The sequence below is a fragment of the Zosterops lateralis genome (assembly GCF_965231275.1).
Source record: "Zosterops lateralis genome assembly, chromosome: Z".
NCBI lineage: Eukaryota > Metazoa > Chordata > Aves > Passeriformes > Zosteropidae > Zosterops > Zosterops lateralis.
In genome coordinates, this window is record NC_139800.1 from 47,198,991 (window position 1) to 47,210,878 (window position 11,888).

Below are 11,888 nucleotides of genomic sequence, written 5' to 3' on the forward strand. Positions count from 1 at the left end.
ATCCTCCCATTGTGAGATGCTCTGCCCAGGGGGAGGAGCCAAGCATTCTCACCTGGATATCATCTGGGATTTGGGACAGCACAAGCAGCCCTTACCCACTGGATTCCCAGAGGACCAGAGCTACCACACCTTTCTACAGGATCACTGCTTCAGGAAGAGCACCTCACCTGGACTGCTTCCACCATCCTGCTCAGGTTGTATTCTGACTCTGTCAGTGGTCCTTTGTGTTATTGCATTTATTTTATTTTATTTTTACCTTTATACCTTTCTTCTTATTAAATTATATCTCTGACTTGGAGCCTCTCACTCGTTTTGCTTTCAAACCAGAACAAACCACTTTTGCCCCAACCTACCTAAAGATTCAGTAATTCCAGAACACTCTGGCATCCTCATTTGGCTTCACTACCCCACCCTGTCACACAGTCTCCACACAGCCCACCAACAAGAGACACAGACAATGTTTCAGTTAATTCACAGTAAACAAGTCCATAACAATATGGGCAATTCACTTGCTTTGAAAATTCTTTTATGGCACAGATGTTTTAAGAGTGATCCTCAAAATAAATCAGTTGTTACATGAACATCGTAAATAACGAAAATCTGCGTTCATGGAATTTTGTTACGTATTTTTATGTTTTCTCCCGCAATAACACAGTTCACCTCCAAATCCTTACAATTCCCAATTCCTTTGGTTTCCCTAGCCCTCAAGATCCTCCTTAATTTCCTGTGCCCCTGTCAGAGAGATGGTACACTGCAGCCGTTGGGAAGCCAAATATTGTCCAACTGCCCAGCCTCTACCTGTGTCCTTGGATCAATAGCAAGATAAAACAGCATCAGATTTCTTCAAGCTGTTTGCTTGAGAGAACAGACTAATTCATCTGATACTTACCAGTAATTTACTAGAAGTCTTTTTAAAATACTAAAAAGCCTTCCTCAAGTTTGAAGCTATTTACAGAGAAACAGGACCAAGCGAACAAGTATGACAGCTTTACTTAATGATGCCAATTTCACTTTTCCATGGGAAAGCGGCCTGAGGAGGTCATATACCACAGTTTTTCACTTTTTTCCTACCTCCTGCTGTGTTCATATTTTATATTATTGACTGAATACTTGTTTGTACCATTCTCTCTTAAAAATACTATAGAAAATATACACACTAGTAGAGTCATCATATTAGAAACACTGGTTTGGTAAAGACTAACAAAAAGGGATACAAATACGTCAGTGAATATATTTTTATCTTTTTTACATACTGTCCAAGCTTGGGGAAAAAAATCCCTTTCACTGCTGAACACATCTCTCGTTTAATTTATCTGGCACTTTCTGACAGTATACCAAGTATGACATGAAAAACAGGACCAAACATCCCCTATGCTTCTAGGACTGAAAGGTAAAAATTGAAGTGAATACTTTTGTCTGTCAGATGAAAACAGACTGTTTGTACATAAACCAGCAAGTAAGTTAGGAAGAAGGGCTGAGAGGCAGAAGTGCAGCTCTGTTTTAAATACAAAGAGCTATTGATGCTTTACCCAGAAGCATTTATACATTAAATACCCATCACAAAAGGTACTTTTGGGTGTGTGGGGAGGAAGCATGTGAAAAAATCAAGGCTGAAAAAAAAGATGTCTCACAGGACTTAGGTGACACTCGTATACCAAAGCAAACTGAGTTCTCACTGTCACTTCTGACCTTGCACAACTAAACCAGTACCAAATTGCTATTCCTTCTATATTTGCAATGCCTGAAGCAGGCATCCTCAGGTTAACAGTAACATGCTCACTACACAGTAATAGAGTTTTTCACTCTGCAAGAGACTGCTGGATATCTGAAAATTCAATCCCCCTGCTCCAACTAGGCCAATTCAGAGCAGTGCCTTGTCTAGCAAAGTTCTGAAGCTCTGAATCTCTCCAAAGTCTTAAGGTCCATAATGTCCACAGTTCTCTGCTTCAGAGTGAAGAAAGATTCTTCCTAAAAATATCTGCCACATATTTAGGTTTTTCAGCCTGAGTCCTACTCCCAGTGACGAGCCTTACCAGCATGCAAAAGTCTGGCACTATCTTTTCTTCATCTGCTCTAAGAGGAGAGTACTGAGATGTCACAGCTGGGATCTCCCCTGGGCCATCTCTTCAACTATGCTGTGCAATTCTGGTGTCCTCTACCTCTCCTCACAGGTCCCATGCTTCAGCTTGCTGCCCTTGAGTGAGCGATCTCCACTAGGTCAGGAGCTGCTGCCCACCCATCCAACCCCCACGTGGCACACTACTCTTCTGTCCCAGTGCAAGCCTCAGCCTTTGCAGAATGCCAAAAGGTATCCAGTTCTCCAGCCTCTCAACGTCCCTCAGAATAGCACATACATACTGCACCCCAGCATACTGACTGGTCCTCACCATATAATGTAATCTGTGAGACAGCTGAGGATCGCTATTGCACCAGAGAGATATGCTGTTCCATAATTGGGTTTTTTCCCCGTTTGTAAGGTGAAACAATCCTAGTCACTACTAAATAATTTTTACCATATTTATCAGTTTCATGGTCCTTCCCTAATCCTTCATGTTCAGAATGCCTCATCAAACAAAAAGCTGACAAAATACAACTCTTTTAAGTTATTTTTCCTCACTGTCCAAATTCTTCGTTAGTAATATTTTTTTGTATCTCATTGCATGAAAGCACAATCAATAGTCTGTGGGAACAAGAGACTGACAGTGTTTTAAAAATTAAATTATGTTTTAATAAAGAAAATGATATTTTTCTATCTCGTTCACATTGTCAGTCCAACTCAACAGGCCCTTATGATGAACAACATCAAATACATCTTGACTCTCATTTTCCTGAAATATGTCTCAGCAGTATATACCTCAGTTTGCTGATCTTGACAAGCATAATCACATATTTCTTAAGTTTGAGGACACTTGTCACACCGGTGACTAAAAGCTTTCACTTCCAAGCCTCCAAAAATCAAAATGCTTTCCTGAAACAGCTCAGAAGTCTAACCTGTACTCAACCTCCAAAATAAGCTGTAAAAGCAACTTTCAGACCATATCATAAACACTTCATGTAAAGTTGCTCAAAAACACACACAAACCACAACAATTACAGACCCAAAGGGTTTCTGTGCCAAAAGGCTCAATATCCTACTACTAAATCTGCATGATAATTCTTTCCAAAAACTACTGCTTACTCTGCTTGGCTTTGGGCCATTTCGACTTACAAACAGGAAAGAAGTGATGCCATGGAAAAGATATATACAGAAAGCCTGCACACACCAAAAAAAGCAGATAAACACATTTTTAATGAAAATTCAAAAAATCACTTTAATGTAGGGAGAGAGGCAAAAAACCCCACCACAATCCAGATCCCACAAACATTTGCACAGGCTCCTAATGAAAGCAGAAGTATCCGTGTGCCTAAAAGCCAAAACTTCACAGAGCAAGAACCCAAGCAGAGAGTAAACACAAGTCTAATATTTTCACTCTGCAACCTGAACATACTTTGGGTGCCAGGCAGTAAAAGATGAAGAGGAGATAACTTTCAGCTGTGCTGAAAAAACAGGCAGCAAATGTTTTCAAACTGTATGTCGCTGTTCCGTGGTGCAGGTTCAATCATACAGTAGAGGAGCTGTTCCAAGTATTCCCCGACACACCCAACTGTTCTACACACATAGCTAATGTTTCTAGCCATACTTCATGGTCTAATAGCCATTCCTCGGGCTGTTACACAACTAGAAATCATGCAAAAAAATATAGTGCATGGCTTTTAGCAATGTTTAGACTATTTAGGGTCGTCTTCCTAACAGGGAATTTTCCAGGCACATAGATTATGAAGTATTTTAATAAGATTCTGAGAATTCATACTTGACTCCTCCACAGGCTGGCAGAAAATTTATAACATTACTACCTTCCTTGTACCCTCCTTCCAGAAAAATGTGAACAAACACAAACAACATTTTTTTGGAAGTAGAAATTGGTAGTATTAAAGGAAGAAATGCAATTCCACTATTCACAAAGGGTATGAGAAACAATCATAAACACCTAACTGTTTAAGCAATATTCTTTACTGATACTGGCTGCACACCCTTGTGGTACAGTTGTGTACCTTGCACAGAACACAAATTCAGTTAAAGACTTAAGCAAGTTTTTCAGGGGGTTATTTTGGTGGAAATTTTTCTTGTTGTTGGGGGGGGGGCAGGGTTTGATTTGGCTTCTGTAATTGAAATAGAGTACGTTTCCTGTAATATTTTAATTTTCCATTTGGGATTGTCCTAGAAATTGGTGACCAAGCCTAAATGCTTAGAGATGTGAGCTTTGAAGTACTACAATGAAGGCTGGTTATTATGACAGCCCATGTTCAAGAAAACCACATCAGCTGCCAGACAACGCAGCAAGCAGCACAGATTATTTGTCTGGATGTAGAATCCCAGTCATCACAAAAGACATTAGTGAAACATCTTGACACACTTTCCCACCAAAAGACTGATAAAATATGTTACTTTTCCATACATCATGGTGGCAAAGGGCTTGCATAAGAGGGATGATGCAGACACTCAACCTAAATGCAATGCCAGGGATAATGGGAACAGCAACTCAGGAGCTTAGAGCTGGGATGCCAGGCTCTCTACTGAGAACATCTAAGGAAGAGTGTTTCAAGAATGACCATTTGGACCATGTGTGTGCATTTCAGAAGCTCAGAAAACACCATGTATCATGCTTGCTTAAAATAGTTGTGAAAATATCTATGACTTACTATTTAAAAAAACTTCCTGCATCTTTCCTTAAGTGAAGTATGCATTCTTTGCCCTACATTACACATCAAGCAACTTCTGGAAGGAAGCTTTATTTTAAGTCATCAAGGCACAAGAACAGGAGTATTTTTCCTATCGAGAATGGAGATCTTTGCTTTATGTGAGAAATTCTAACAACCAAGCATTTACTGTACTTTACATATACAAACATGAAAAAAATGGTTTAGAACAAGAATGCAACCCAAAGGTGTTAAGAAAAGAAAAGGCATTAAAAGAAGGTATAACAAAACAAATGAAACCCAGTAAAACAAAGGTGGGGAAAAACAGCACTATGTTATTAAAATATTCATGTAAAGGAAGCTTTCAGTGTGCCATGATTTATCCCTGACTAAGTACCAGCAGCAGGTCTCCATTACTCTCCCCCTTTGACAGTGGGATGGGAGTGAGAATCAGGAAAGGTAAAACTTGTCTACTGAGGTAACAACAGTTCAGGAATTAAAATAATGTAAAATACTAAAACAACATTAACGATATAGTATTATAACTATAACCAATAGGGAGATGAGGGGGTGGGCGGAAAAGAGTGACCCAGGAATAAAACAACCCAAGAGAAACAAGTGATGCACAATACCATCAGTCACCACACACTGACTGATGCACAGAGTGCCTGCAGGAAGAAAATTAACTCTATTCTAGCCAAAACCAAGAGACTGAAAAATTTGTTACATTCTCTCTTATTCTGGTACTCTCCTTCCGGTTAACCCATCCACATCTTGCATCACATTAACAGTTGCAACTCCTTTGTTTAGATGATATATCTCCACTGGAACTTCTAACACGAAACAGATGCCATACGAGATCATTTAAAATACCTGAGGTGCAAGAACCAACAAAAAACCTGCAAAGCTATTGGCTGAAAAAGATTTAAAGCCTATCTTTCTCAGAAAGAAAAAAAAAAATTGGTCAAAAATATTCTGTCTGCATGTGGATTTCATTTTGCCAAGATAATTTGTGGCCGAAAAAAGGCTGTATAAGCAGCAAAACTAAACATAAAAAGGCAAAGAAAAAAAAAAAAAAAAAAAACAACCAAAAAAACCACCTCTGAACCCCACCATTATTTTTTAATTGAACACAGCTTTTCCAAGAATTTACAGTGTTCTCAATCATGCTTATTAATAGTCTTTAATGCATTTTTTCATTTTAACCTTTCTGTGACAAGGCAAATATATTTTTCAGGCTTCGTATTTTGAAGACTTAGACCAAAAGGATAATTTAGATTATTTCATAAGCAGATGTTGCAAAGCAGAGCATGCATTTCCAAATTAAAGACATATCTCTGGTCTTCTTGCTATTATGAAAATGAAATTTGTACTTTAGAGAATAGTCTGAATTTTTAATTTCCATGCTTTTGCACATTTTACACCTAAAATATGCCAGATTAGACAAGGATCAGGTTGTTCATACTCTATGAACTACAATCAAAAGAACTCTATATTAATTTTGTATTATATATTTTCTTTAAAATACATTTGTATCAGTCTCACACTACTCTTAAATACTTATGCTGGAGGCAGTGGGTGGTAGTATATTAACACTTGCCAGCATCCACTTGAGCTGCCTTGATCCTGGCACCTAAAGGCACACCTCCAAAGAACCATTTCAGGCCAGAAAATCATAATTTCCAGTTCCTGTAAATACTACAAGGTAAAAGTGAAATAAAAATATAAAAGTCATAGTCGCAAAGCGTGGCTTAAAATGAATGCAGCTTATCTGAAAATAATTGTTAAGGAAGTACATTTGCATTTATTTCCCAAATAAATCCAATAAATATGCAATTCATATCTCTTATAACCAACTTCTTGAAACAAACATTTATTATATGCCTGTTAACATTAAACCTGTAATTACTACAAACTATTCAAAGTGCAATTATTTTATGTAAAAAACAAAGCCTATCTTCCTTTATAATTCAAAAGCAGCAAAACTAGCATACCAGCATTTTAATAAATAATTCTGATATGCTAAAGGTAATTGCAATCTCAAGCTGTCCAAAACAGATTATGTTCAAACATGCAAAGTAACAGATTTACAAGATTGTGGTAATTCTAACTAAGAAGTACCGTCAAACCATTTCTTTATATCGCACTTCGACCAAATCTAAAATGGAGATTTCCAAAGATAGTTTCTGGTTTCGGTGGGGGTTTTGTTGTTATCTTTGTTTACTTTTTCTTTAATCTATCAAAATCAATTGTAACTCTTGAAAAGTCTCCACATACTGAACATGCTTCACTTGTTCCTACCACGAAGCTATCCTTCCATCTCACTTTATTTTATATGGTTATAAAGCTGTGAAGGCATCATTATGTCATAAATAAAAAAACTTGCGTCTATCATCAGGCACGCCAGAATTAGATACGACTCTCACTGTAAAGCCACATTAACTGCTCTCCAGTTGGAGAACAAAACCACAAATACCACACAGAGATGGTATAACTATGAACAATTGCTAAAAACACTAAAGTTTGTATGTGTCAATATGAACATACAATTCTATTACAACTGCTCAGCACATACAGAATTAAGCAGAATCACTAACAATTCAGCTTCCTAATGTACTTCACTGATCTTGATCACCTCATATGATCTTCACAAGAAGTCCAACTCCTCACATTCTACAATCAACTAGGGTGAAAACTGGCATTAATCCTTTCAGCAGAAGTTTCAGCTCCTCCAGACTGAGACTTAGCAAATGCACAGTTATATGCCAAAATAAGCACCTTCCATTTCCCTTCTTAATATAGGACTTAACCTTGTGTGCACCTTAAAAAACTACTAAACTAACTAAAGACTTAGCAACAGGAGAAAAAGCAACATTAAGCAGACTTAGCAAAGTTCATCAGATGACATCTAAAGAGCTGATATGAGTAACAAAGATGTTTAAGAGAAAAGCTGTTTTTACCAGTTATGGATGTAACATCATGTCTTAAATACAACACAACTTTCAAAAGCCATCTTTCCTTTCCACATGTTGCAAAACCTGAGAATGTCAATACAGGGGGAAAAAATCAAAAAAACCAAAACAAACAAACAAAAACAAAACAAAACAAAAAAACCACCCCCACACAAACAAAATACCACACACACAAAAAAAATCCCAACCAGTTTTCCCTAAGAATTTCCACTACAGACATGCTTTCCCTAGCTGACAACCTTTTCTCTAGCTGAGTTACTCTTTTTCACCAAGGAGATGCAGGTAGCCCAGTTGAGGCAAAATACTTTACGAACAGTGAAATGCCTTTTAAGATCAGGATCAATTTTCTAAATTACATAAAGAATCAGCAGCATTTCTAGTCCAATATCCTTTCGTATTTGACAGCCACGAATGGAGACTTTCCATTCTGTTGACACACACTGGAAAAAAACACGAAAGAAACACCAAAAGTGACCCAGCTATCACTGAACATTTTTCTGCTGGGAGAAAAGACATAGTAAACATTTTCTTAACCCTGCATGTATAGTACAGGAATTTCACTGCCCCTCAATGCTTGAAGATTAGATCACAATACAAGTTTTTACCAAAAGTTAATATATAAGGATCAAGAGTACAACTAAGAGGATGCTCAGCAAAACAATCCAAGTTTGGCCCTGATGCCTGAGTTTCACTCATCATTCTTCCCTCTGGTGACAAATATTTGACTGAAAAAGACTCTTCACTGAGAGTCTTTTCCTTTGAAGAACAGCAAGCAAAGAAACAAATACTCCCCATACACAATCTAGAAATCTCCCAGATTTGTCTGTAAATTATGACACTATTTAAAAATCATAAGATGAATCACATATCATACTATCTGAAAATGCTTTACATATTTTTTTAGGCAATGACTAGCAACAAGCATTCACCTGCTACTGTGACTTAAAAGTATACTGTAAAACTTAACCTTTCAATCTGGGTGTCTGCAAAATCATTCTGGCTATTGCAATTACCATTTTTGAGCAAAATCATTCTGGCTATTGCAATTACCATTAAACACAGGAACTTTTAAGGGCTTTTAAACACAGGATCTGTACTAGTGAATACCAAAACTTCAGAACAAAGTCCAAAAAGGCCACTTTCTAGGGAATAAAAAATCTAGTATTCCCTAATCCAACACTAGGGTCGTCTTTCCACATTAGGCCTGTGATGAATTTATCATATGGTAAAGGTTATAGTTCTTTTCTCCGTCATGACTTTCCAAATAATGGAAAATACAAAAGCTTTTATTTCCCAACAGTAGCATACTAGGTCAATTTGTATATAGGATTGCTAAGAGCTTAAGAAGATTAGGAGAGGTTTTGAGATCAGGCTTTAAGGTAAGTTTATCATCCACACCAGGAATGTCCGTGCAATTGTAAAACAAAAAATTTGAAATGGAGCTTCATCAGATAAAATCTCCATTTCCAAATAACATATACTGGAAAAATATTTTTCTCCTATATATATTTTATTTGGAAGGCCTGGGAGAGTCTCATCTGTCTCACGTATTGTGTGGTCTCAGGACACAGCAAAATCTGCTTTTGAACTACATAATGCAATGGTAAAAATTCAAGTTCTCCCTCAACTTTCCACATTGTAATCCTTACTGTTGTCAATCACGAATTTCAAGAGAAGCTTGTCTATAAAACCTACTTCATTTCAGAGCAAGATTTCTATCAGTATAAACACCCATACCACAGACTCCAGCAAATCACCCAACTAAGTGCCCAGCACCACTAAAAATATATGCTAAGAAAAGACTTAATTAGACACCTCACTTCTTCACCCTGCAGGCTCAAAGAACGATCTCTTGTTTTCTGACCTTCTCCCATACCACTTCCTAATTCGTAACTTTGCATATGCATAAACAACTTCATTCTGTCTGCCATCCACAAAGAACAGCTTAGGAAAACATCTCCGGCCCTGATCCCAAAACCACACAGACACGCGTTTCAGTGTAAGCATGTGGGAAACTCCAGCACAGCCTTGGAAGCGGCTCTTGTGTTTGACTATAAACAAGCACATCAACCCATCTGTTGGGACCACACTCCTGAAAACATCGAATCTTCAGGATGAACGAACCACATGTCCAAAACCAGCTCCTCAGAGGGACCCTGCTGGGGAGTGGTTTCTAAGAGGAAATCCAAAAACACGACTGTGGAAGTGACGAATGAGAGCCCCGAAGACACTCGGCGGGGTCTCGCAAGGCAGAGCCTGACCTGAGATCAGTATTTCGGGGCGGCACTGGACAGGAGCGGCGGCCGGGCACCCGCAGTTACCGCCGCCCGCCGCCAGGGGCGGGGCCTGGCCACGGGCACGGGCACACCGCCCCCCCCCCCTCTCTCCCTCACACACACACACACACACACACACACGCACACACACAGAGACAAAAATCCTTCCCGGAGCGGGGCTACAGAAGGCCGGCGGCCGCTGCGCAGGGAAGGCAGGGCGGCCGAACCGGGGAGGCCGCGGCGCTGCCCGGGGCACATCCGAGTGCGATGAGAGGCGGGCCGGAGGGCGAGCGCACCCGGTGCCCGCACAGCGCGCCCTGCGGCCGCACCGCCGGGCAGGGGAGCGGGGCAGGGAGCGCCGGCGGCAGCAAAGCGGGGACGAGCAGCACCGCGGGCCGCCCGCGCTCCGCACCGCCGCATCCCCACCGACCGTCGGGGAAAGAGCCATCGCCGCGCCGGGCACCGGCTCAAAGGCGGCCCCGAGCACTTCGCCGCCGGCCGGGCACACACGGCCTGCCCCGACCGCCGCCACGACCCGCCTGGCCGCGCTCACACAGCGGGAGTTTGCCCTCCCTCCCTCCCGTCCCTCCCCGTCCCGTCCCGCCCGCGGCCCCCGCCCGGGGACGGACCCCGGGCACTGCGGAGGGCAACTCGGCGGCCCTGCGGGCCGGCTGCACCGCCAGCGGGGGCGGGACGCCCGGCCCCGCTCCCGGTTCCCCCGGGGCCCCTCTCCCGCTCACCTGGTGGCGGGGCTCTGGCGCCCGGGGCGCCGCGGGGAGCGCCGTGCCCGGCGGGGCTGCCCCGGCCCTGGCTCCGCGCTCCCGCCTCCGGCAGGCTCGGCCCGAGGAGGGGCGGCGGCGGGCAGAGGGCGGCGGGCGGCGGTAAGCGGCCGGAACCGCCGCTCATGGCGAGTCCCGGGAGGACGGAGCGGGAGCGGACACGGGCGCGGGTCTGGGGGAGTGCCGGGAGAAGAGAGGCGGCCGGGGGGGAGGTGGAGGCGGCGCCGGCGGCCCCGGCAGCGGGGGAGGAGGCAGCGGAGGAGGCGGGGGGCGGCGGAGGGGAGGAGAAGGCAGGCAGGAAGGGGGCGGCGGAAGAAGCCACCCATCTGCCGCGCCGGCCCGCCTCGCCGGCCTGGCGGAGGGGCCGCTCGCCGCCGCTCTCCTCGGGGCCCGCAGCGGCGCCGCGGTCCCGCTGGCGGGCAGGGGCACGGAACCGGGCATCGGGCCGCGCCCCGGGGACCGCCGAGCGGGCGGCCACCGGCATCGCCGCCCCGGGAGCAGCCCCGGCGCGGGGCCGGCGGAGCGGTCAGCGCCAGCGGGACGCGCGGAGAGCCCCGGCCGGGAGGGCGGGCCGTGCCCAGCCGTGCCGGCCGCTCCGGAGGCGCAGCTGCTCTACTGCTGCCGCCGAGGAGGAGGAGGAGGAAGTCTCCCCGCCTGCTTCCTCTCTTCCTGCCTCCCTCCTTCCCTCCCTGCCTCCAGCCCCGCCGGCGGTCCGGTCCGGCGCCGCCCCGAGGCCTCTGGCCGCCGGCGGCAGCGCTGCCTCAGGCCGTGACGGGCCCGCACTGCGGCCGTGCCCCCTCGGGACAGCGGGGCCGTGCCGGGACCCCCGACGGGCCCAGCCCTCCCCGAGCAGCCCCTGCGCGCAGGGCCGGAGCCATCCTCGCCCGCTCTGCCCCGCGTTCCGGCCCCGGCCGCGGGCCCCTCGCCTCCGCTGTCCCGCTCGGCGCTCCGGGGACGGGCCACGGCCGGGGCAGGGCGCGATGGACGCCGAGCAGCCCGGGAGACACGTGTAGGGAGCGGGGACCGCCCTCCAGGCGTCAGCGGGGGGCGGCGGTACCGATGGCTCACGGGGACACACCGCGCCGGCCGGTGCACGCGAAAAGCCAAGGATGTCGGTGAAGGAA

The 11,888-nt window shown here is 44.6% G+C and overlaps 1 protein-coding gene across 1 annotated transcript in view; it reads right to left on the reverse strand.

Moving 5' to 3' along the window:
• The window catches only part of RNF38 (ring finger protein 38), a gene marked incomplete at its 5' end in the record, with an annotated part of 113,148 nt that extends 101,900 nt beyond the window's left edge, over positions 1 to 11,248 (reverse strand). The window contains one exon of the mRNA XM_083883596.1: positions 10,726 to 11,248. Within this exon, the coding sequence (XP_083739722.1) occupies positions 10,726 to 11,248 (523 nt within the window). The remainder of the gene's footprint in view (positions 1 to 10,725) is intronic.
• Between the last annotated feature and the right edge of the window lie 640 nt (positions 11,249 to 11,888).